The sequence below is a fragment of the Rosa chinensis genome, chromosome 7, assembly GCF_002994745.2.
Source record: "Rosa chinensis cultivar Old Blush chromosome 7, RchiOBHm-V2, whole genome shotgun sequence".
Classification (NCBI taxonomy): domain Eukaryota; kingdom Viridiplantae; phylum Streptophyta; class Magnoliopsida; order Rosales; family Rosaceae; genus Rosa; species Rosa chinensis.
The window spans coordinates 68896977-68922665 of NC_037094.1; the positions used below are offsets into that span (position 1 = coordinate 68896977).

General features: G+C 40.1%; 2 protein-coding genes across 2 annotated transcripts; one reads left to right on the plus strand and one right to left on the minus strand.

Moving 5' to 3' along the window:
• Window positions 1-1920: 1920 nt before the first annotated feature.
• Window positions 1921-3481, plus strand: LOC112180556 (plant cysteine oxidase 1). Its single transcript, XM_024319114.2, has 5 exons — window positions 1921-2080; window positions 2175-2323; window positions 2414-2561; window positions 2675-2878; window positions 3146-3481. The coding sequence occupies exons 1-5, from the start codon at window positions 1960-1962 to the stop codon at window positions 3253-3255; spliced, it is 732 nt and encodes a 243-aa protein (XP_024174882.1). The 5' UTR covers window positions 1921-1959; the 3' UTR covers window positions 3256-3481.
• Window positions 3482-20727: 17246 nt separating this feature from the next.
• Window positions 20728-22068, minus strand: LOC112178479. Its single transcript, XM_024316620.1, has one exon. The coding sequence runs from the start codon at window positions 22066-22068 to the stop codon at window positions 20728-20730; it is 1341 nt and encodes a 446-aa protein (XP_024172388.1).
• Window positions 22069-25689: the final 3621 nt, after the last annotated feature.

Consider the following 25689-nt stretch of genomic DNA (forward strand, 5'->3'; position numbering starts at 1 on the left):
TGAGCTCTTTATCAAGTTTTTGCTATTTTGGTTCGTATAAAAGGGGCTATGGGTCACATGCTTAATTTTGGTCTGGCACAAAGAACACGACTTTTCTCTTGAACGAACTACGACTGCTAGGGCTGTCACTACCATGCATATTGGGACAATTTCGAGCTCAACTTTAGAAGCAAACATCACCTACACTGCGCTCTGTCAACTCTGTGGTTTGCTAGGCACTTGGTCTTTGCTTCTTTTTTATGAATGGAGACACGGAGTTATGGAGTTATGGTAGTCGACCGCCGACGTCGTTGGCGGCTCTTCCCCTGCCGTCATGGGTCTGCTCTTCCTCTGCAAATTTGGTTTTGCTTGGTAATAATTTGCTGTATTAAATCTACTTGATCGGAGAGGTTGGGACGTTTTCTGGGCAAAAACAAAAACATATATGTTGTTTGTCATTAATCTCAACTAGGGAAAATTGAGAACATCCGTATCAAAGATTTCTCCATCCAATTTGGGGAAATAAATGATTTTGAATTTGGCGTCATCACATCGTCTTTTTTTTTTTGGTCATAGTCATAACTCATCACAACATCTAAGCTTCAAACAGTTTAGAAAGTGGGTGTTCACTATTTACCTTGAAGAGTCAACTTCAAATATCTCTCTCTTATCTACTTGTTTTTCTTCCTGAGAATAAGCATGTTTATAATGTCGGATCACTATCTTCAACTTTCTAATCAATTCGTTCAGACTTCTTCATCAACCTTTTCTTTTGGGTGGTATGTGTGTATTTACAAAAGGAGCTAAAGAAAAAGGCATAGTGTGACGCCGAAAGGATTATATCGATTATAGATCAAGTGACAAATGGATGAGGCCTATGATTCCTACATCCACTTAGGCACTTGCTGCGATGGAGAATGAAGGTGATTTGTGTATATAGCGTAACCCAAATGAAGTCTGATCTTTCATCTTTGTAAGCCTACAAGACCCATACACATGCATTTTCAAATAAGGTAGAGAAGTCGCATGCATTCTCATAGCCTAATATGCTAGAGAAGTTGGGTTGTTTTTTTTTTTTAATAATTTTTTTTTTAATAATTTTTTTTATTAAAGGTAAAAAGAAAAAAACAAGGTTCAAGACTTCAATATGCAAAAAATTTGAGATATCAACTACCTTGTAGTAGAAAAAATTCATATTCAAGACCAATTTTTACTAATTTTAATTTTCTTGTCGTCGTTTTGAATTTACGTCTCTCATTGAAATCATGGGAATATTCTGGAGTGGTGCCTTATTGTGTCATAAATTGCAAATGTAGGCGTACATGCCTTGGGAGGCTCACGACACTTTGAGTTTTCTATGGTACTTTTGGGATTTTCCATGGTCTCTCTACCCATCTACTATTCCTTTCAACACCTTGAAAGTAGGGTGGAGTTACACAATTATGTTGGCTTTGAAGTGAATACGCATGGTTGGGGACTTGGGGCTTTATTTGATCATCAAAATCCAACAACGAAGAATAAATTTATTAACAAATATGACATTTCACTTTTTATTTGTTTATTTATTATAAAAATACCACTATATCTTTTTTTGAGAATGAAAAATACCACTATATGTTAATGTAGGTTTTAAGCAAAATCCCAGTTGAAATTCCGCCCATATTTAATCCTATACATAGGGCAATGCTGTGTGTACATTTTGCTTTATTCAAGCCTTCTCGATGACTTGGGAATGCAATAACCCCCAACTAGAAAAAGCATGAAATGAGGCAGCCCATTGAAACCAAAAAGTCTATTCGCACAACCCCAGTTTTAGTTTACGGCAGTTAGTTTGGGTTCAAAGTCTCTTGGTTTGGGTTCAAAGTCTCTTCTCTTATCTTCTCAAAAAAAAAAAAAAAAAGTCTCTCTTATCTTCCACCTGTTTATTTATTAGTCATCAACTCATCACCCAAGAGGTAAGAAATTCTACCACAAAGAGCGATGGAGTCAGGTACAATAAAGAAAACCAAAATACAAATGCTATACGAAGCCTGTAGGGTTATATTTTCTCAGAAAGAGCTTCCAACTTTCAAAGAAATTCACTGGCTCAAAGATTTCCTGGGTGTGATTTCTTGTTCACTATCTTATATATATATAATATAAATATGTTATGTTTATGTTAGAATCTATGGAACTCAATATTGAATTCAATGCAGGCACATTTGAAGCAATAGATTTTGGAATCGATGAACATGGCTTGTGTGGATCTCCATCTTCTACTCCAAAGAGTGATAAGGGATTGATTTGTGGACAAGGCATCTCCCAGATCACTTACATTCATGTTTATGAATGTGAACAATTCTCTGTAAGTAGATAGATCGGTGTGTTATTGTCAAGCACTACATTAGATTTGTTATGTTGTCGCATCGTGACTAGACCGCATTTGTTTATACAGATCGGCGTGTTTTGTTTTCCGGCGGGAGGGATGCTTCCGCTTCATGATCACCCTGGAATGACCGTGTTTAGCAAACTCCTTTATGGTTCTTGTTATGTTAAAGCTTACGATTGGGTGAAGGTCGAGAGTTCTACTGGCTTCCCAACATGTAAGAATCTACGACCTCCAAATAGTTAATTACCATTCCTTTATCATGTTTACCTTAAAAAAGAAGAAGATGTGGATTAACGTGGAAATTTCGGTTAAAATCAATGGGTGCAGTTGGATTAGGAGGCAAGGTTTTGGATGGCTTAATGAGTGTTCCATGTGAAACTTCTGTTCTATTTCCAAAAAGTGGTGGAAATATTCACGCTTTTACTGCGTTAACTCCTTGTGCGATCTTGGATGTATTGACTCCACCATATTCTGAGGAGCTTGGGAGGCCTTCTACTTACTTCATGGAATTTCCTATTCCTTCCTTGCCAGGTAACTACAACCTATGATTTATACAAACGATGTATCGATACATAGTTGGGATCAAGTTGAGATGTGGTACATGAGGTAATCGAGCATATATTTAACTTCTCGACCTATATCTTTTTTTTATAGAATATTCTCGACCTATCTCTTGACTCATATATTGATCTCATCTTATTAGATCGATACATATATACAAAAAGTCAATTATCTAACTATTTAAGAAAATACTTATTTATGAGTAGTTTTCTAAAAAAATCTATTTATGTACTTCAGGCTATACGATCCTTGAGGAACGAGACCTACCGGATGACCTAGTAGTTGAAGGAGCACCATATCTTGGCCCTCCTATTGAAGCTGATGATGATGACAACGACCATTGTTGACCAATGTGGATTATTTGTTTCATAGAATTGTAGGGTAAATGATTATGCATAATTAGTTGCATCAATCTATAGCTAGGGAGTTAAAACACAGTTTGAATTGCCAAAGGAAAGAGTACTTGCTAAAATGTTCGATCGGATCCATCTCACTTCTCAAGTACAAAGGTATAGAGAAATGTAAAAACTAATGGAGTAATACTGGTTTTTTTTATTATACTAATAATAATAATAATTTTATTATTATTATTTTAAATTTTTTTTTTTTATAATTGTTGCAAAGAATTTTAGGTTTGTTTTAGGGAATCAGAAAATTGAGAGATAATCGCTGTGTATTCTCATTGATAATAGGGGCCTCTTTATATAGAGGATTACAATGCATAGAGATAGAATCATACAAGGAAAGAGAATCTCTAGATTCTTCTAATTGAACCCTATTACCACTAGGTCAAGTAACCTAGAGTTTGGATTAAACACAAATAGAGATATCCTTAAACACTCCCTCTTGTGTTGTCCAAACGCGGTGCTTCTCTCGTTGCCTCGTTAAAAACCTTGCCGAGTAACAAAAACCCAGTGGGACAAAAATAACCTCGGTCGAAGGGGAAAAAGAGCACAACACACCCTTCACGATTCGAGACGAACATGTAGACATCTCCCCCTGATGTCTGTGCCTCCCCCTGATGACTACGATCATGGGAGTTCAGATAATTTCCGCAAGTCAATTCTTGCCACATGTTTCTCGAACGTGGATTTGGGCAATGACTTAGTAAACAAGTCTGCCTCATTGTCCTCAGATCGAACCTAGTTCACTTTGATCTTGAGGAGTGTCTGTTGTTGTTGATTATGCTTGGTGTTATCGCTTTTGATGTAGCCTTGCCTCATTTGTTCAAAACAAGCAGCATTATCCTAAATGCTCGTAGGCTCATATGTGATAGACTTCAAACCACAATTGTTCGAACTTGCATAATTATGAATCCAATCCATATACATTCACGAACCACTTCGTGAAGAGCAATGATCTCTGCATTGTTCGAAGATATAGCGATTAGGGTCTATTTTGTAGACCTCCAAGATGTCACGGTCTTTTCCCATGGTGAACACTTGACCGGATTGGGAATGACCTTTGTGTGGGTCAGAGAGATACCCAACATCAGCAAAACCTTCCAAAACACTTATATCGTTTTGGGATGGGGATAGAGAACGCAGGCCAGTGTTGGTGGCGTTCCTGGTGTGTGATGGGTCCGAATCCATCATCTCTTTGTAGGGATAGAACAAGGCCATATCAATCGTACATCTCAAGTACTGAAGGATATCTTTTACACCAATCTAATGGCGTCGCGTTGGCGCAGAGCTATATCTTAGCTAACAAGTTGATGGTAAATGAGATGTCCGGTCTTGTGCATTTAGCTAAGTACAATAATGTGCCTATTGTACTCAAGTAAGGCACTCATGCCTCTAACACATCTTCATTATCATCCTTCGAATGAAGAGGATCCTTTTCAGGATCAAGACTACGGACGATCATGGGGGTGCTTGAAGGCTTGACCTTGTCAAAATGCCTAAGCATCTATCGACACGATGCTTGAGTTCTAAACCGAGACATAATCGTGTTCTCCCAAAATCCTTCATCTCAAACTCAGATTTCAAGTGTTCAGCGGTTTCCCTTAACTCTTTAAGGGCTTCTAATGAAGATCATGTCCAACATGAACCGCGATAGAATCCGAAAACTTGTCATAGAAACGCGTGGGCATATCCCTTCCCAATCAAGTAGTCACTTTAGTGAGCGTTTCAATCTTATTGTAAATGCGCTCCGTGGTCTAGAGCCTCTTGACTTGGGTAAATGAAGTTCACCATGAACCTTCATGTATATTCCGTATGTAGATCCCCATAGAGATACGTAGTGACCACATTTGTAAGCTGCATGTTCAGTTATTCGGAAACTACCAAACTGACAAGGTAGTGGAGTGCAATGACATCCATTACGAGAGAATATGTCTCATCGTAGTCGATTCCAGGGCGTTTTGTGAGAAGCCTTGCGCCATAAGGTGAGATTACCATCTCCTTTTCTCATCACGCTTTCTAACGAAGACCCATTAGTCAATAGGTTTTATGTCAGGAGGTGTTAGCATATCTAGCTCGAAAACCTTCCTCTTCGTTAGAGAATCCATCTAACCTGGATCGCATCTTTCCATTTAGGCCAAATCTCTCTACGTTGGCATTCATTCATCAACGGAGTGTGGTTCGATATCATCTGACTCAACAAACTCATGTGCAACGAAGTGCGTGACTACATCATCAATTATGATGGAGTTTCTATCCCACGTCTCATGTACACTAGTGTAAGTTTCATAGAGCTCTATATTCTCAGGAATAGGTTTTGACGTTGAGGCGTCCCCCAATGATAACCATAACCTGGAAGATTCTCATGAGACTGATTTTGAGTGTCGATGATTCAAGGATTGGTTTGTGCCAATGTATCCTTCGAACCCACGGGCCTCCCATGCATCATATCTGGGGTCATGGCCTATAACGCCAGAGTGCCACTCTCTTTGGCGTTTGGCACCATGCCTACCTCCGTGTAGGGTGGCGCTATGTCCTCTCGTAGGGACGTCCTTCCTTGCAGGCATGTTTGCAGCATATTTGTGTGATCTCGTCACTTTAATAGGGATCGAGATGAGACATAGTGGGGACAGGTCACGACAATTTCTGTCGTTCCTGCTGAACATCCGTGTTCTTATCTCCCCCTAACGACAGGAAGACTGTCTCATCAAAGTGACAACCCGCAAATCTAGCGATAATGAGATCGCCTTGCAAGGGCATTAAGTGGCGGACGATTGTTGGAGTCTCAAATCCAACTGAGTGGCCCATTCGGCTATAAGGACCTATCATAGTGCGCTGTGGCAGCGCAATGGGCACATAAATGGCTCACTCAAATGTGCGTAAGTACAAAATACGTGTACCCAGTCACTAGCTGTAACGCAGAGGTACATTGAGTGGCGGTAGGTCGTAGACGAATTAGCATAGCTGCATGCGATATTGCATCACCCCAAGCGGATGTAAGAAGATTGGTGCGCATTACCAATGTTCGGACTACCATCGTAGTCGTTTCCGCGAGACCAATTGGGTGTGTACAGGGAATATGATGTCCAACATCAGTCCCAATGCAATAACCATCGAAAATCTTCGATGTAGACTCACTAGCATAGTCAAATCCAATTGACTGAATATGATGATTTGGGGAGTGAGCCCGTTGTCATATGATATGTGCTAGGAGTGTAGCATAAGCAGCATTACAAGTGGACAATGGCACGACACGTGACCAGCGTGTTTGCGTGTCAACCAACATCATGAGATATTTAAACGTCCGCAAGTTGGTTGAATCAGTCCATAGAATCCCCATGGATTTGATGTAAGAACAGAATGAGTATTTTCATATCCTTTGAATAGGACGGTCTTAGTCCTAATTTCCCGAAGGAACTGGCTTTGCAAAATGAGCGAGAGGCCTTAGAAGCGACCAATGATCATCATATCATGACCAGGATGACCTATCCTGTCGTGACAAAACCAATATGTGTCTAAATCCAAGAGATCTTCTCTCATAACTTTATTGGATTTAATAGCTCGAATAGTGACATAGAGTCCACTAGAGAGACACATAAACTTCTCTAAGATGCGCCTTTGTTTGCAATCGTTAGAGGTATTTGCAAAGGAATTCATCTCCGTTCTCTACATGCGTTTTCGCATGGAATCCATTGGCTATTCATAGGACAATTTGCCTTAAGAGCGTAGAGAGTTTCTGTGACAGTAATTAAGGTGCCATTTGGCTAGTGGAACTTGGGCTATTCCATGTCCTTGAATTAATATTGATGGCCCAGCCATCGTAGTCACAAAGTAATATGCTCAGAATTGAGTCATAATGAAAAGAACTCGAAATTTTATTCATAAGCCAATGGAGTACATCATTGTTTCTTTGATCAAAGAAAGTCTAATCCAATAAACTAGTTAATGCAAAACAATGGTAGTCGTCTAACTCCTTTCGGTATTTCCAATGTAAATGTGACCAGGTGAGTAGAGAGATGTCGGTGGAGCAAAGCTCGCTTAAGTACCACTTATCTCAAAACCTTCCTAGACATCACACTTGCATTGAGTATGCCTACTTTGAAGAAGGACTAATATCATTGGCATCTACTACAAAAGTAATATGGCAATCGCCTATATCTCTTGGAAAAATAAAAAGACTTAATCAAAATCGCCAGTTTCTGGGTCTTGATCCTTATAGTCTTCCACCCTTAGATCGAGATCTCCATCTTGATCTTCTTGTTCCATGTAATTTGCTTCCCTTGCTTCACGATACGTCTTGTATGCGTTTGCAACATTCTGGGGTGCTGTACATGCTTTGGCCCAATGTTCAGTTGATCCACATCGAAAACAAACATCATTATGGTCAGGCTCCCTTGATCGAGGCGCCTTTGGGGCGCGATTTGGACGACCTATGCTCTTGGTGGCGTTACTACCATGGTCGGAGGCTCCGCCTCTCTCTCTCTTCACACGTTGACCTCCACGGTTCCGTGCACGCCTCTCTTGGCGATTTCCTTCCTCTTTAGGGCGAACATATGGACCAGAATGTCCAGAATTGTCCCTACTCTTAGGGTTTCGCTCCTTGCGTCCTCCATTAGGGGCGCGACCATTGTTAGACTCCGGAATAGGCTTAGTTCCCACGGGTCTAGCATTATAGTTCTTCACAAGAATATTGTCGTGCTTTTCAGCTACGTTCATGGCGCCAATGAGCTCATGAAACCTTGTGATACGTCCTGCATTTACATCAATCCGATAATTCTTTGAAATCATCAGTGCAGAGATGGGGAAGGTAGAGAGAGTCTTCTCGATTAACATCGTATCAGTTATGGCTTGGCCACAAAACTCCATCAGAGACTTGATACGAAGAGCTTCTGAGTTATAATCAAGCACAGACTTGAAATCACAAAAGCGGAGGCTATGCCATCGCGCTTCTAAATCAGGAAGCAGGGAGTCACGAAAGTTGCCAAATCGCTGCTCAAGTTCTACCCATAGCTTTCTTGGGTCTTCCTCATTGAGGTATTCATTTTGGAGCACGTCATTCATGTGCCTTGTCATGAGAATTATGGCTTTAGCTTGTTTTGCTTCGAAAGCAGTAGCTTGCTCAATGGAGAGCACGTTCTGACCAGGCTCTTGGATGGCTCCCAGAAGTCCATCAGCCTTAAGATGTTGGCGCACATCTCGGACCCACCAGTTGTCTCTAGTGGAACGAAGTTCAACTTGTTCAGGTTACTCATCCTGAAAAACAACACAAGATTAGGGTTAGTTTCGGAGCGAAAAAGGCTACCACGAAAAACTATTAAATTTCTGAGCGTAGTCGCTTCCAAGAAATTAGGGATTTTCTGAGCGTAGTTGCTTCCAAGAAAATCCGATTCCAAGAGGGGTTTTGGATTAGATCGAAACAATGATGTATGTGGTCGATCGTTTCTCTTCTCAACAAACTCTAAGTTTGGAGGACTCTACAAGCTCCAAGTTTGGAGTGAGCACGAACCCCCACAGTTCGGCTTTTGGCCTCCCCTATGAAGAAGAAAGGGGGGTAGGAGAAGGGATGATGGAAGTCCCCGAGAAAAGAAGAAGAAATTGAAAAACTTCAAAAACGGGAACTTTTAGAAAAGTTTACCTTGAAAAAGTTGCCGGAAATCTTGACCGGAAAAGCTGGCCGGAAAAATGTCGTCGGGAAGTTACTGTAGCTGCCGGAAAAGTTACTGTGGATGACTGAAAAGTTGTTGGAAAATGGCCGGAAAAGTGTTGACCGGCCGTTGACTGACAGTTGACCGGGGTGCTGACGTGGCGGCCGGTGCTGACATGGCAGTCTGGATGATGACGTGGCAGCTGACTAGACGCCTGCGTGTATGCTGACGTGGCAGGGACGTTTTGAGGCTTGGCGGCTCGGCTGATTCACGTGGGCTCCGCTGGGGCCTGCTGCAAGTGGGCTCGACTGTGGGTTTCAGCAGTTGGGCTTGACTGTGGGCTACAGCAGTTGGGCTTGGGCTGCACAGGTTTTTTTTTTTTTTTTTTTCTTTCTGCCGGTTCTTCTGCAAGTGGATTCAGGTGGCCGGTTCGGTTGAATTTTGGCCGGTTCCGGTGGTGATTTTTCAGATTCCGGATTCTGGGGACGAGGTGCAGCTACTGACAAAAGGTGGCCGTGAAGGGTGGACGGGAAGATGGCGAACCGCATAGGAGATCGTTGGATTTTTCTTGGGAGGCCCGTTTGAACACTTCCGGTGGCCGGTTCAGGTTGATTCCGGCCGGTTTTGGGGGTGATGCCGCCGGTTCTGGGTTCCTGGGATTGAGAGCTTCAAGGTAGGCGGCGGTGGTTTCTGATATTCGAAGGTTACGAATTTAGGGTTTCAGGGTTAGGGCTCGTGCTGATAACGTGTTTTAGGGAATCAGAAAATTGAGAGATAATCGCTGTGTATTCTCATTGATAATAGGGGCCTCTTTATATAGAGGATTACAATGCATAGAGATAGAATCATACAAGGAAAGAAAATCTCTAGATTCTTCTAATTGAACCCTATTACCACTAGGTCAAGTAACCTAGAGTTTGGATTAAACACAAATAGAGATATCCTTAAACAAGGTTTTTATTTTCTATATTTTCCACCATTTTTGATGTGTTATGATCATTTTGATGGTTAATGTAATATGAAGTTTAGGCACTATGTTCTCCATTATATTCTACAGTTCATTATCAATCAAGACTTGAAAACCGTCACACCACACATTCTTTGAAAAAAAAAAGTACTCTAAATCTCTTATGACCATTTAATTTAGCACACAAGTCTCTCATATAAAAATTAAAAACACTCGCCAAATGTTGCGTAATAATAATAACAAAAGATATATGGTCTAAAAATGGTGTCTCAATCCAATATAAATATTAGAAATGGTGAAGACACTATATACATATACAGAATAATAACTATGGTCAGGATTGCTGTGCAGCATTCCGACAATAATCTTGTGTTTTAGTGAGGCCATGCTGATCTCGACGGTGGCAGCTACTGTGGTAATCTGGGTTGGTAAACAAATCTTTGACTATGCGACAATGATTCGGGTCTGTGGTGATGGCCATCTTCCTTTTAAGATGTAGAGAAGGGATTGTTGGGCTTGGGCCTTTGGGCTCAAATCCTAATCATCCGTGTACGTATTTTGGGCTGGGACTGGGCTGGTGGTATCCCTTGGGCTTTTAAAGTCGTATGTGGCAGGATCATTAAACCTAGTATTGAACACCAATCCTGATCTCTATTTGTCTTGTGATGGCCTTTCCTTATTGGCTTCAAGCCGACATACGACATTACGACATTATGTTCATAGGCAACTTAATTTAGTTCAAGTTGGGAACGAGTCCGACTTAATTAGGTTAAGTTTTAGGGTTTTTGTCCATTTACTCCATTTTCAGAGTTTTTTTCCCACCTACCCCATTAAGTTTTTTTTAATTCCCCCTTACCCAAAACACTCTAAGGAAGTCTTCTCCCTAATACCCAAACTTTCACCAGAATTTGCTAAAAATCCCACCGGCAAGTTTTTTTGCCCCCAATAGACATCTATTACCCCATAATATAAGGGCAGTAGAGGTCTATTGCCCCCCAATAGACGACTATCAGCTATGTATTGCCCTCCAATAGACGTCTATTGCCGCCCAATAGGACTTTCAGTTGCCAGAATGAGAACTTATCTCCCTAAATTTAGACAAATAAAACTTTGATTACAGAAAAAAAAACAAGAAGATTACATCAATTCAAAACGTCTATTGCCTCCTAATATCCGTCTATTGCCCTCCAATAGAGGGGTAATAGACGTCTATTAGGGGGCAATAGACATTCAAAACTTTTTTTTCTTTCCTTCTGCCTCGTTACTTAAAAAAAAAAAAAAAAGCTAGAAATTGATTTAGGCACCCAATCACCAATCTACTCTGCTATAGCCTAGGTCGAGCACCAGCGGCGTCCAGGAAGCCATAGGCGACGCCAAGGAGACTGCGAGGCGTCCAGGAGGCCATCGAAGACGCGTATGGTCGTTGTTGTCATCGTCAGCCGAGCTTGGGGGTGTTGCAACAGAATCTGGGCAAACGTCTAATGGACGCCGGCAAAGACGATCTCGAGGGAGGAAGAGCAAGAGTCGATGTCGCGCTCGTCCCCTACGCTGCCTTCCTCCTCGACCTCGGCGGAACTCTGATCGTTGCAATCCTAACCCGCCTCTGCTAGTCTGAGAGTTGCCACCGTTTGTACGGCCGGCGGAGATCGGAGGATTGAGAAATCGGGATTTGATTTTGGAGAGAGAGAGAGAGAGAGAGAGAGAGAGAGAGAGAGAGAGAGAGAGAGAGAGGTGAGCGAAATCGCTTCCGATGCGGCTCTGGCTCAAACTCCGATTTCTCATCCTTTGCAGAAACAGTTCACAGAGAGAGAGAGAGGGAAGAGAGAGATAGATAGGACAGAGAGAGATCGAAGGAAAAAGGAGAGTGGCATAAAGTAGTTCTTTAATTAGGTGGAGGGCAGAATTGTCATTTTATTTTAAATTGGGTTAGTGAGAATAAAAATCTGTTAGTGGGGTAAGTAGGATAACTTTTGTTCATTTTGGTGTTTTGGGTCAAGGATCCTAAGTTTTATTTTATTGGTCTGCTTTTAACTTTGTAATCATTTGAATAAAGTGTGCATCTATTGTTGTATTGAGTATTACTTGCTAGGAAAGTTTTTGGTCTGGCCTAATGTGGTTTCAATACTATAAAGAAGTCTCATTTCTAGTGAATGTAGTACTCCTAGCTTTACCTCATACAGTTGTATGGTTTTCAATCAAGGAATTTATTAATTCCCTAACTCCCTGTCCGACAGCGAGTCTTTTCACCGTGGTCGGACGGGTCTTTGTCTTCCCTGCGTGGGTGTGAGGCAGGCCTCCTCGATTGATCGTCTGAATTGAGGAGATTACGGCGGTGTGTGAGGTGAGGAATGAGAGAGATCACAGCGGCTATCGGGGGTGGTGGCGTGGCGTAGAGGAGTGGCTAGGTTTGGACCGGCGGCCTTGGTTGATCCGATCTCTTTGGTGTCCGATCTGGAGTACTCCTGGTGGCGCAATATGGGTTGGAATTAGTTTTGATCTGAGAAAGGTTCTAATCTGGGGAAGGATCTGGCACGGTCTGGATTTGATCTGGCTGAGGTGGTCGTGCGGTGGAGAGGATGGCAGGTCAGGGGTGGCCGTGCTGGGTTGGAGACAGGCTTCGATGGTGGGCTGTGGTCTTCTCACCTCCTTGGCAGAATGGCTTGTGCTCGGATTTGGGCATGAGTTCAGAATTTGGGCCCAATCAGGGCTAGTCTGTGGGGTTGGGCTCATCTCTTGGTTTTTGACCTGGCAGTTTTTTATTTTTACTTTAATGTTGTTATTTGTTTTATGTTGTTTAATATGGTTGCGCTTTTTGCGAGCAATAAGTCCCTACAGTTTTCATGTAGGGCTAGTCGGGCTAGATGCTTGTGTATGCACTCAATGTGCCCTGTCTACTCTAGGTATGCGGCGAGTTCCTTGCTTCGTCAAATGGTCGCTGCCTCCTAGTGGCAGGGTGAGACTAAATGTCGTCGGATTTATCCTCCGGCAGCAACATAGTAGGAAAGCTGTGCGTATGGTAATTATGGTACGTTGTAATCGGGTTACATATTGAGTTATCTTTCCGTTATGTCACCGCTATGTCAAAACAAATAGAGTAGCCAGTAGTGTGCTCTTTGCTACTTGGTGTCTTGTTGAATACAATTATTTAGTAGAGACACATGATACTATTTCAGGACGTTCTCTAGCTGCTTATTGTAATAAGAGGTTTAGGCTTAATGTCCCCCCCTTGTATTCGACAATTTCATTAATCAAGGTTTGAAGGCTGCCGCACCAGCCCTTTATTAAAAAAAGAAAAAGAAAAAAGAACAGTTTAGTTTAGTGTTTTTTTTTTTTTGGGTGAAATTGAAGATAAGTAAGCATGGATGTTCTCAATTTAAGTAAATCTGAACATTCTCATAACCAGTCAAACATTTATTTATGTAATTTTTTAAAGAAATGACATTTAAATATTAATTTAAAAGACAAATGATTCCAATTATGGAGTTTAAATTGCAAAATTTATCCAAATGGAAGACATTTTTTATTTTGGTTACAAACGGGAACTAAAAGACCCAAGCGAAAACAAAACACAAATTTAGAGCAAATTAAAGATAATTTAGGCTGGAAAAAGACTAAGAAGTAAGAACCAAATTGGTCTCCTAAGAAGTTTAGTTACAACAAGACCTAGTCTCCTCTGCTAGGGTTTACTTTCTAGGGTTCTAGAAAGCAAGATCTGATCTACCATGGATATGGAGATACTTAGTTGGAATTGCCGGGGGATCTGCAATGCCACGACAAAGAGGGCGCTGAAGGATTTAGTTTCCCATAATCATCCTCAAATCATTTTTCTTTGTGAGACGAAGATCAGTACTCTTGCTGACTTCCGTAAAATGCATCGGGCTGTTGGATTTCTACACTCAAAGGAGGTGTTGCTGGGATATCTACGGGCATGCACGAGTGCGTCATCTAGCTCCCAGTGATTCTAACCATGTTCCGATACTCTTACAAGCTATCTCTGTTCCTTTGGTCAAAAGACCAAGAGTGCACCAGTTCAAATTTGAAGCTTACTGGCTTCAACATAATGATTGTGATGAGGTTGTGAAGCAAGTGTGGACGACAGACGTGACTGGAAGTCTTATGTACTGTGCAGCCAAGAAGATTGAATTCACAAGGATACAGCTTGATGATTGGCAGAAGATAGCTCTCAAGACTAGGCAACAACAGATGCTGGGGGTGCGGGCTCGTCTTGAGGAGTTACTAGATGTTCTTGTGTCGGTGGACGTGCAGAATGAAAAGAAAGAGCTGATGAGCAAATTGCGGAGTCTTCTTTCACAAGAAGAATCCTTCTGGAAGCAATGGTACAAAGTGACATGGTTGAAGGAGGGGGATAGAAACACAAGCTTTTTTCATCGAAAGGCTGCCAATAGAAAGAGGAAAAACTTCATTCATGGTCTTTATGACGAAAATGGGAATTGGTGTGATAAGGACGCAGGTCTGGAAAGAGTTATCTCAACTTATTTTTGAAAGATGTTTACTGCTTCCAGTATAGATTTTGAGGCAGTGAATGACACTTTAGCAGCTATACAACCGTGTGTAACACAGGCAATGAATGTACAATTGTGTGCAACTTGTACACAAGAGGGGGTGCAGAATGCTTTGTTTCAAATGTATCCCACTAAATCCCTGGGACCAGATGGTATGCCTCCACTCTTTTTCCAACATTATTGGGACACTATTGGTGCAGACATTACTGAAGCAGTTCAGAGTTTTCTCCATTCAGGTCAACTTCTTCGTGAAATTAATTTTACTCATATCTGCTTAATTCCCAAAGTCGATAATCCGGAAAATATGTTGGAGTTGAGGCCTATTGTGTTATGCAATGTTATTTACAAGATTTGCTTTAAAGTAATAGCCAACAGATTAAAGTTGATCTTGCCTGAGGTGATTTCTCCTTATCAAAGTGCTTTTGTTCCGGGGAGATTGATTACTGACAATATCCTTGTGGCCAATGAAACTGCTTACTTTGTTCATAACAAGAGGGAGGGTAATGAAGGTTTTATGACTTTGAAGTTGGATCTAAGCAAGGCTTATGATAGCATGGAATGGAGCTTTTTGAAAAAAGTTCTAGACAGATTTGGTTTTGCTTTTTCATGGATTGAGTTGGTGATGCAATGTATTAGTACCGTCCTATATTCATTTTTAGTCCATGGAAAGCCTCGGGGGCTTGTGATTCCTAGTAGAGGATTGAGACAAGGGGATCCTTTGTCTCCATATTTATTCTTAATTGGAGCAGAAGGTTTCTCTGGTTTATTGAGTCAGAAACAAGAGTTAGGTTTGCTTTAAGGTATTAAGGTCTGTGATGGAGGCCCTTCTGTCAATCATCTTTTATTCTCTAACGATAGTATGTTATATGCTCATACTTCTTTGGAAGATTGTTACCAGATTCAGGAAGTCATTGAAACCTACGGGAGGGCCTTAAGACAATTGGTTAACTTTGACAAAAGTTCAGTGGTATTCAATAAAAATGTGGACTTTGCTATGCTGCAAGAAGAAATATCCAGTTTGTTGGGAGTAGAAATTGTTGACTCCCATTAAAAATACTTGGGATTACCTACTTATGTAGGGAGAAAGAAAACTGCAACCTTTAAGTACATTAAGGAAAATTTGGCTATGAAGCTTTCTAATTGGCAAGGGAAGTTATTTAGTGGTGCTGGAAAGGACATTTTGATCAGGGTAGTAGCTCAAGCGTTACCTACCTATGCTATGAGTGTCTTCCAATTGACAAAGAGTTTCTGTGAAGATTTGGAACAGCTTTGTGCTCGGTTTTGGTGGGGGTCTATAATGGATAAACGAAAGATTCTTTGGAAAACATGGAATGCGTTGTGTAATCCGAAAGAAGAAGGGGGATTAGGGTTTTGTAGCTTGGCTAGCTTTAATTCGGCGATGCTTGCTAAACAAGCTTGGAGGGTTATTTCTAACCCTAATTCCTTGGTTGCTTGAATGTTTAAGGCAAAATATTACCTTACAAGCTCATTTTGGTTGGCAGATAATCATTCTTTTCCTTCATATTCTTGGAGCAGTATTTTCTCTACAAGGGATCTATTGAAGCAAAGTACATATTGGCAGATTGGTTCTGGGATAGAGGTCAATATTTGGAATGATAATTGGTTGCCAAGTTTGCCTAGTGGTCGGCCTCATGAGAATGCAGCAGGTCTTGCTAAAATGGCTCAGGTTTCTGATTTGCGCACTACTAATGGTGCTTGGAATTATGATATGATTGTTAGATTGTTTTCTTCAGCAGAAGTGGAGGCCATTTTAAGTGTGCCTCTAAGTTTGAGAAGGGCTGATGATAGATTGGTCAGGAAATTAGAACGGGATGGGAAATATTCTGTTAAAACGGCGTACAGGTTCTCCTTCTCTCATTCTCCTGCTTGTGTACCCTTTGAGCTATCGGTTAACATTGATTTTGGAAAAAATTGTGGAAAGTGAAGATTCCTAGTTCGGCAAAGATTCACAAGTGGAAAGTGTGCCATAATATTCTTCCATCCATGGAGAGACTCGGTTCTAAAAGGGTGGTGTTGGAGTCACAGGTATGTGTTTTGTGTGATAGTGTATTGGAGACTACATTACATATCACTCGTGATTGCCCTTTTACAAGACATATTCTCCAAAGTAGAGGAGTGTTGGCCCAAGTATGTTTAAGTTCTTATGCAATATCTTGTGATTTGTTGCATTGGTTAAGTTTATGTGTCCATGACCTTTCATTACTGAATTTGGGGGAATTTATCTACCTTTTATGGGGAATTTGGAAGGAGAGAAATAACAGAGTTTGGGACAATAAAAGGTGCCATGCTGTTGATGTGCTTCTTAAGTCTACTACAAGATTGCATGAGTTTCAATTTCATAATACCAGACTGATTACTCAAGGGCGTGGTCTTAATAGAATTGCTTGATGAAAAGCTCCCTCATCTGGCTTGTTGAAAATAAATGTGGATGGTTCTTTTCACCATGTCTCACGAGTGGGAAGTGCTGGGTTTGTGGTTCGTGATGAATATGGCAGTTTGGTTGGTGGTGGTGGCCTAGTGGGAGTCCGTTGGCGGGTTTAATTTCGTCAGAGCATGCAGATGTTTTGGCATGTAAAATGGCAATTGAGTTTGCCTTAGATTAGAATTTGTTACCTGCTGTATTAGAGACTGATTTTGAGATGGTGCAACAACAACTATCTAGCTCGGAAGGGTCTAACACTTCCTTTCTGGGTCGTATCTATGAGGATCTGACCTCCATATTGGCTTCAAATCCCAATTTGCAGATTACTCACACTAGAAGAGATGCCAACAAGGTCGCACACCTAATGGCTGCGCACTCTAGTTCTCTAGTACAGGAATGTTTTTATTTTTCTCCTCCTTCATTCTTATTAGCTGCTATTGCAACTGACTGTTATCATATGTAATTTTTCATTTTTCAATAAAGGCTAACCTCTTCTACCTCAAAAAAAGAAGAAGATAATTTAGGCTCACATGACATAAGTTTTTCCATCAAGGAATTAATACCCCCCACCCCCAAAAAAATGATAACTAATCCAACTATATGAAACAAATGAACAGTTTAATTGATTTTTTTTTTTGGGGTGAAATTGAAGATAAGTGAGCATGGTTGTTCTCAATTTAAGTAAATGTGAACATTCTCATAACCAATCGGACACTACATAAATTACATGAATAAATGATATATGTTTATATAATTTGTTAGGAAAATGATATTTAAATATTAATTTAAAAGACGAATGATTCCAATTATGGAGGTTTTTTGAAACGTTTCCAATTATGGAGTTAAGTTGCAAAACTTTATCCAAATGAAAGATAATTTTTATTTTGGTTACAAATGGGACCTAAAAGACCCAAGCAAAAACAAAACACAAACTAAGAGCAAGTGCAGCGGTTCATTCATGACCGGGCAAAACCATGGAATGATGATGTGGTGACCAGGCAACAATCAATTTTCCCTTCCACCGGTGGTTTTTCAACCAGGCAAACTCTGCCTTTCTTTGACCAAGGGCAAGCAAAATTCCATGGCCATGCCTTTTTTCTTGCCCAGGCTTGGGCGGTTGCGAGTTTGGAGAGAAGTCGAACGTGGGTGACGTCACAGGGGCTACGCAGAGAGAGACGCGGAAGAGAGAGGGCGTGTTCTCCACGGACGAATGGGGGAGCGTCATTGCGGGTGGACGTGTGAATCAGTTTTTTGTCGCGTAGCGACAATTAAGTCTGATAGTGGGGGCACGTGGCAACTAGCCGTTGGCTGCTTTGGGAATTTGAACCCAACGGTCAACAAATCTGGGCCGACCAATCCAACAGTACCAATGGATTTGACGGCTAGGAATTAATATGAATGTAATTAAGGTAACGGTAAGAAAACGGGCAGAAAAAATTATGTAAAAAATTCTAAAAATCATACAAAAAATTTCTCTATAAATACCTACAATTTTTTCTAACATCTCACACCCAAAATACTAGAGTTCATAGTTACACATTCCTCCTCTTCATATAGCTCTCATCATCCATATTTTTCATTATCCACTATGGCCGAACAAAGGGGAAACACACGTCCAGTGGCCGGACAAGAGGGAGATCAAAGTGAAGATACCCAAGATAAAAGGAGATGGACGGATGAGGAAGATGTTCAATTATGCAAGTCTTGGAAAGTTGTAAGCCGATGTCCGGCTGTGGGCACAAATCAGAAAAAACTCGAATTATGGTTGCGCGTGAAGCGACACTTCGACGCAAATTGGACCAAGAGCCGATCAGCCCAATCTTTGCAGAGAAGGTGGAAAATTTTGAAGATTGAACTCTTTGAGTGACATTGTGCATTAAGACAAGCGAAAAATTAGTACAAGAGCGGTTCGAATGCGGTTGATGAGGTATGTATTTGTTGATACATTATAGTAAAATATTACATGATAAATAATGTAGTAATTATAATATCGTTTTAATTGTAATAATTATTTTTCGTTATAATTAAAATAATTAGTTGATAAAAATGTTGTAATTACCCCTCTATTTATATTTGTACTTATTGAGTTTTATTGTAAAACGGTGAGATACATTTTTATTAAAATTATGAACTTTATATTTTTTGATAAATCATTTAATTTGTTGATACATTATAGTAAAATATGTCTTGATAAATAATGTAGTAATTATAATATCGTTTTAATTGTAATAATTTTTTTTCGTTATAATTAAAATAATTAGTTGATAAATAATGATGTAATTACAACGATATTTAATTTGTACTTATTTATTTTTATTGTAAAATGGTGAGATACTTTCTTATTAAAATTATGACCTTTATATTTGTACTTACTGATTTTTAACGCAAAACGGTGAGATAATTAAATCATTTAAAATTATGAGCTTTATAATAGATGACCCTTCATAATAGTGTTTATATTTGTACTAATTGAATTTTTTATTTTTTATTTTTTAATTACGTAGCAAGATGAAGCACATAAATTGTGGCATGCCGGGATGAAGAGAAAAACTGGGAAGGACAAAAGACACAATTTTCAGAGCTTTGATAGTTACGCTGTTGTGGAGGGGTTTGCACAATTTAAAGACATCCCTAGCCATACATCCGGAGGACCATCAAATGTAGGAAGTCAACATACGCACACACAACCAATTGCTGAAAATTCCCCCATCAACTTGGACATGGATGTAGATGAGGTAATTGTAGGTCAAACTGTAGATCCTAATGTGAGGCCTCAAGGAAGGAAGGCTGCAAAAGAAGCAATACGGAAAGGAAAGAAGGCAGCGAAAGATCAAAGTCCTTTGTCAAGCAGTCTGGAGAGTATAGCGAACAACCAAATAGAGGCAACCAAGGGCAAGAAAAAACTTGATGACGAATTCGCTCGAAGTCTCCAAGAGGAAGAGAAAAGAGCATGTATCCTCTTGCAAATCGAAATACGAAAAGAGCAACTCCTATTTCAAGAAATGCAAGATCGAATAAAAGAGAGGGAAGAGCGAAATAAAGAGAGGGAAGAGCGTATTATGGAGATTGATACAAGTAAAATGACGCCAAATAAAAAGCGTTATTGGTCAAGAAAACAAAAGAACATAGCGGAGAAAGAAGATCTTGACGAGCAGCCGCCACCTTCTATGGGTGGATACTATCCGCAACCCAATTTTGGTGGTGCATTCCCACAACCAAATTTTGGTGGTGCATACCCACAACCTCCTTACCCCGGTGCATACCCACAACCACCTTACCCTGATGCATTCCCACAACCTCCTTTAACCGGTGGATTCCCACCACCTCCCTTCATCGGTGGATTCCCAAAACCCCCTTACCCCGGTGGATACTATCCGCAACCACCTTACCCCGGGGGATATCCTACACAACCACAATTTTCACATTTCCCTACGGGTGATTCCACCAACCCTAACCCTAATGATGAGCCATCAAACACAAATTGGATTTCTAGAGAGGATGATGATTATGATTTGAATAATTAGGTTATTATGCATGTTTGTAATTGTATTGTACTTATTCCTAGTTTTTTATTTATGTAAGCGACAATTTAAGGAAATAAAGCACACACTTTAAGCGACAATTCCCCTTATTAAAGCACACACCTTATATTCAAAATCATAGCACATAATAAACATGATACAAGCCAAATTCAAATCACATTGACATAAAAAACATAGACATTGGCCAAATTAAAAGCACACGAACTTTCCAAAACATAATACAAGCCAAATTCAAAGCACACAAACATAACAAAACATAGATATTAGCCAATTATTCCAAATTTTTTTCATTTATGATCTAGATCTCCATGTTGCATTGAACGTTCCAGAAATGCTCTATCAGATCTTCTTGAAGGTTTGAGTGACTGTTTGCACATCTAATGGCATCGTATCGATCCATGAATCCGTTGAAGTAATAACCATCTCTACCAACAGGATCGAAGTCATCACCAGTGGGTCCTTCCCAAACCTGGGCCAACCTGGGCCTCATATTGTTATCCTCTTCTTCATCGGACTCCAAATCCTCATCGCTGTCATCTGGTCTTTCATCCTCGATTATCATGTTGTGTAATATAATACAAGTCAGCATGATGCATCGAAGGTCTTCTCTTTCCCAGCCACGAGCCGCTCCTCGAACAATACTAAAGCGCGACTGTAAAATGCCGAAACATCTTTCGACATCTTTCCTGTACCCCTCTTGAGCCTGGGAAAACTTCAGATCCTTGGGTCGTGTAGGCCTTGGAATTGATTTTACGAAAGTCGCCCATTGCGGATAGATACCATTAGCGAGATAGTACCCTAAATTGTGAATCCTGTTATTCGCTTGAAATTGGATCCGAGGGGCTCGACCAGCAGTGAGCTCGTCAAACAACGGGGACTTAGCAAGGACGTTGAGGTCGTTGCATGATCCAGGCATTCCAAAGAAGGCATGCCATATCCATGTGTCATAAGAAGCGACTGCTTCGAGGATGATAGTTGGCACACGTTTTCGACCGCTGTATTCTCCAACCCAACCTGTTGGGCAATTCTTCCATTGCCAGTGCATGCAGTCGATGCTTCCAATCATCCCAGGAAAGCCCCTTCTCTCAGCTTTGGTGAGAAGTCTTCTGAGGTCGGCCGGATTGGGAGCCCGAAGGTATTCTGCCGAGTACAGATTAACGATTCCTCTTGTAAATCGTTTCAGAGCCTCAATGGAGGTAGATTTTGCCATCCGACAATACTCAGCACATTGATCTGCCCCGGCACCATAAGCAAGCATTCTTAAGGAACATGTCAGCTTCTGCTGGGGAAGTAGTCCGACTTTGCCTGCAGCATCTGATTTCTGGACAAAGTACGGGTCGCTACCACAAAGATCACTGGAGATGCGGTTGAACACATTATGACTCATCCTGTACCTTGTCCGGAATATCTCTTCACTGAAAACTGGACGCTCCACAAAGTAATCTCCCATCATGTTTTTCCCTCTTGATTCCCTAAATCGCTCCTCATTCGGTGAACGCCCCGATTGAGAACCCCGTCGTCGTGATCCGGAGGAAGCTTCAGCTTCAGCGACTGCTGCTACCACAAGAGCATTAGTCGTACACAGCTCTTCAAGATCTTCATCTCGAGATTGTCGATACTTAGCCCACAATCTCTTCATTGAAATGAGGGAAGGAGAGGAAATGTGTTGGATCTGGAGAACATGAAAACGAATGAGATTTGTGAATATCAGCTTGTGAGGAATGGTGTGCTGCCTCTTGCTCAATTTATTTACAATTTTCACATAAAACGTGATCAGACTTCGAGGACACGTGTCCACTTCTGGTTCGACGTAATCTGATCTGAAATTTTAGATAAGATTACATCAACAATAACCATTAGATTGAATAGTATGCAAATGATCTGGTCCGTTCAAAAATTGTCGGTTGTGCCTTCACTCATTTCAAGGAAATTTGTCCGTTGTGCCTTCACTTATTTCAGGATAAATTGTCGGTGGCTCATAATTTGTCCGTGCTTTCACTTATTTCAAGATAAATTGTCGGTGGCTCATAATTTGTCCATTGTGCTTTCACTCATTTCAAGATAAAATGTCGGTGGCTCATAATTTGTCCACCGAAATTTTTTTTTGAAAAAAAGTAAATTGCATAATTATGACATTAATTATCCATAAATATTCATTATTAACATTAAATATTTTTTTTAAAAAAAACATGAACAGTAAAGTTAAACAGTGAAACCCACGGGTGAACAGTGAAATTTGGGTGAACAGTACAAAAGTGAACAGTGTTGACCGGGCAAGAAAAACAATGGGTGTAAACCCATGTCCAGTGGCAGTGAATAGTAACTTGACCGGTCGAATTCTTGACTTCTCGACTTTGTCTTTTCTTGACTACGGGTGAACTTGCTCTAAGAGCAAAGAGTGGTTCTAGTTGGACCTCCAAATTTGATATTTGGACCTCTAATTTTTTTCAATTATTAATAGATTTTGTCAAGTCATATGAAAAGACAAATAAGGACAAAGTTAGAAAAATGAAAAAAAAAAAAAAAAACTCTTCTTACCTTCCCAAAATATAACATTTAATTAAATTTTTTTTCCTGAAATTTCCTTATACTTTCATATAGTTTTAAAATTTACTTAAAACAATTAAGTAAAAATAATAATTTTTATACATGGCCTACAATTAATATAAAAGTAAATTCAAAACAATCTGATTTGAAATTTCCTTAAATTATATTCATTGAATATTATGATATTGTTATTACTCGATCTTTCAACCCAAAACCCATGAAATCATTCTTTTAGCAAATTCAAAGGAATTCCGGGAACATATCAAGATCGAGAACCAACCCTCTGATTAATTTTGGTGGAGGAGAGATCTACTCATAAGAGAACAATATCATGTGATTTTAATTCATTCTTTTTCTCATGGTTGAATATAGAGATAAAAAGTAGAGTAAGAGATTATTTATCTCATGTTCAAATGTGTTTTGGTAAAAATAAGGAGATCCACTTAGCTTTTCAAGTACTATAAAAAGTAAATTAGATGTATACTAAATATAGGAGGTCCAAATAGTAAATTTGGAGGTCTAACTTAAACCACCCAAGAGCAAATTAAAGATAAAGATAATTTAGGCTCACCATGACATAAGTTTTTCCACGTTTTTCAAAGTCATGAAAACCAAAAATTACTATTTAGAAGTCTAACTAGAACCACCAAAAAGCAAATTAAAGATAAGGGTTAATGCTCATACACCCCAAATTTGGGAAAATACTTCTCATACACCCCAGTGTATTATTTTTGTTCCCTTTTACACAACTTTTTCTCACTTTCTTTCCTACCTACCTGTCTTTTCAAAATCCCTACCATTAGTACCCCTTTGTTGTTTTGGTTTGTTAGAATCTGCATCTGCAAATGTCTCTTTCATAAATTTATATATGTCGTTTTAGAAACGTGGTGGGCCCATCAGAGTTTGTTTCATTTGAATATATGTATGAAGCTGACAGTCATCCTCTAATTCGAAAGGTAAACGGTACAATTTACTATTCATAATTTCAATTGTAGACAGACTTGAGCTTGTTGCTATATGCAAACATACTACTAAAGAACTGCAGAAAGAGAGAGAAAAACTGAGAAAATTAAAAACCTATCGGGACAGCCTTGATAGAGAATCTCCCAATTACTGGGATATTATTTATAGACTTCAGACTAGAATCTATAAGATAGAAGAAGAGATAGAAAATCTCCTATATGTTCTGGAAGAGGAACAAAAACCTCTGAATTATTTGAGCATTGGTTAGATCCGCACCTCACTGGTATCAGAGCTTGTAAAAGGCTCAAAGGAGAACCCCTCCTTAATGGGGACAATGTCAGAATTGTTACTAGAGAAAATAAATTCTCTACTAAAAGCTTCTGATGAGAAATATCAGAAGATGTTACTAGAAATATCTAGATGTCAGTCGACACTAGAAACAATACCTGCTATAATCCACCAATTAGAAAGATTGGAAAACAAACTGGATTATATCAAAGATCTTCCAAAAACGGAAGAAGAAAGACTGACAAGTGTCAGTAGAAAAATCAAAGAACAGCAAAAAACGCTGGAAACTATACTGAAGGACAAGAAATTGCCTACAGTAAAAAAGAAGACTAATGGGTTCAAACCATTAGAGAAACCAGACTCAAATCGTGTTCCTAACATGATTTTTCTGGAACCATCTACTAGTCAGACTAGTATCCGGTATGAAAATCCGGAGAATACAGAAAAAAGAGAACTGAAGATGTTAAGCATCTTTGGAAAAAAGAAAGGAGTTCAACTCCTAAATTCTGAAGAATTTGAATACAATGAAATCGAGCATGAGGTAAAAAACGCCTCAATTCCAAAGCTAGATTTCAAACAGATCTACCGAAGGGGAACATTTGACCTGATGGACAGCCATCATTTCAAAATACTTGAATTCACAACCCCCTCAACAACAGGAGAAACAGATCTCTTGATGATCACCCCTGCTGAAGTTGCCAGAGCACAAGCAAAGCAATACCAATTTATGCACATTGGAGCAGTCCAAGTCGGCATAAAACTATTGGCAAGAGAAGGCATCAACTGTTCAGTCCTATGTGTCCTGCAAGACAACAGACTGACAGACTTCCAAGCTAGTCTGTTTGGGACTCTAGAAGCATCACTATGCAACCAGGTAGCATATTTCAACTGCTTCCCCAACTTTTCAACCAGCTTGAAAGATGCAGCCCACTGCCTCAGACTGAGAGTCAAGACAGACGGGATCTCAATGAAAGAAGAAATGCAAGAATTGGCAATAGTATACAGAGTATACTACAAACTGATGAGCACCACAGTGGAACCAAAGACAAGGATCTCCAACATCCCTGGTCTCACTACTGGATTCCTCACCAACCAGAAGAACCATTCACAGCAGATTCACAAGGTTGCTTGGAATGAAGTAACTTTTCCTCTTGAATGGAAACTGTCCGGTCCAAAAAAGCTGCCGGAAAGAGCAAAAGCAAGGATCTACGAGAGTAGACGCACTGGAGAAATCAGCCTCAACTTTGAAGATCACAGGAAAAGTGATGTATGTCCTGAAAACATCAGGATAAACAGCAGTCTTCTGAGAAGAAGCTACAGCACCAGAGAAGCCGGTGTCAGTGGTACAAAACCCACTATTGACGAACCAATATCAGAAGAAGATCTGGAAGCTGATCTATGCAGACCAGTCCATATGCTCAGAGCTGAGAAGCTCTATGATCTTTACAAAGAAGCTGAGAAT

Bases quoted from the DNA above. Each gene is read 5' to 3' on its own strand.
- LOC112180556 (XM_024319114.2), top strand. From the start codon at position 1,960: ATGGAGTCAGGTACAATAAAGAAAACCAAAATACAAATGCTATACGAA. The intron at 2,324-2,413 runs GTAAGTAGATAG...TTGTTTATACAG, and splicing joins ATGAATGTGAACAATTCTCT to ATCGGCGTGTTTTGTTTTCC. The intron at 2,879-3,145 runs GTAACTACAACC...TATGTACTTCAG, and splicing joins TCCTATTCCTTCCTTGCCAG to GCTATACGATCCTTGAGGAA.
- LOC112178479 (XM_024316620.1), bottom strand. From the start codon at position 22,068: ATGAAGAGATTGTGGGCTAAGTATCGACAATCTCGAGATGAAGATCTT.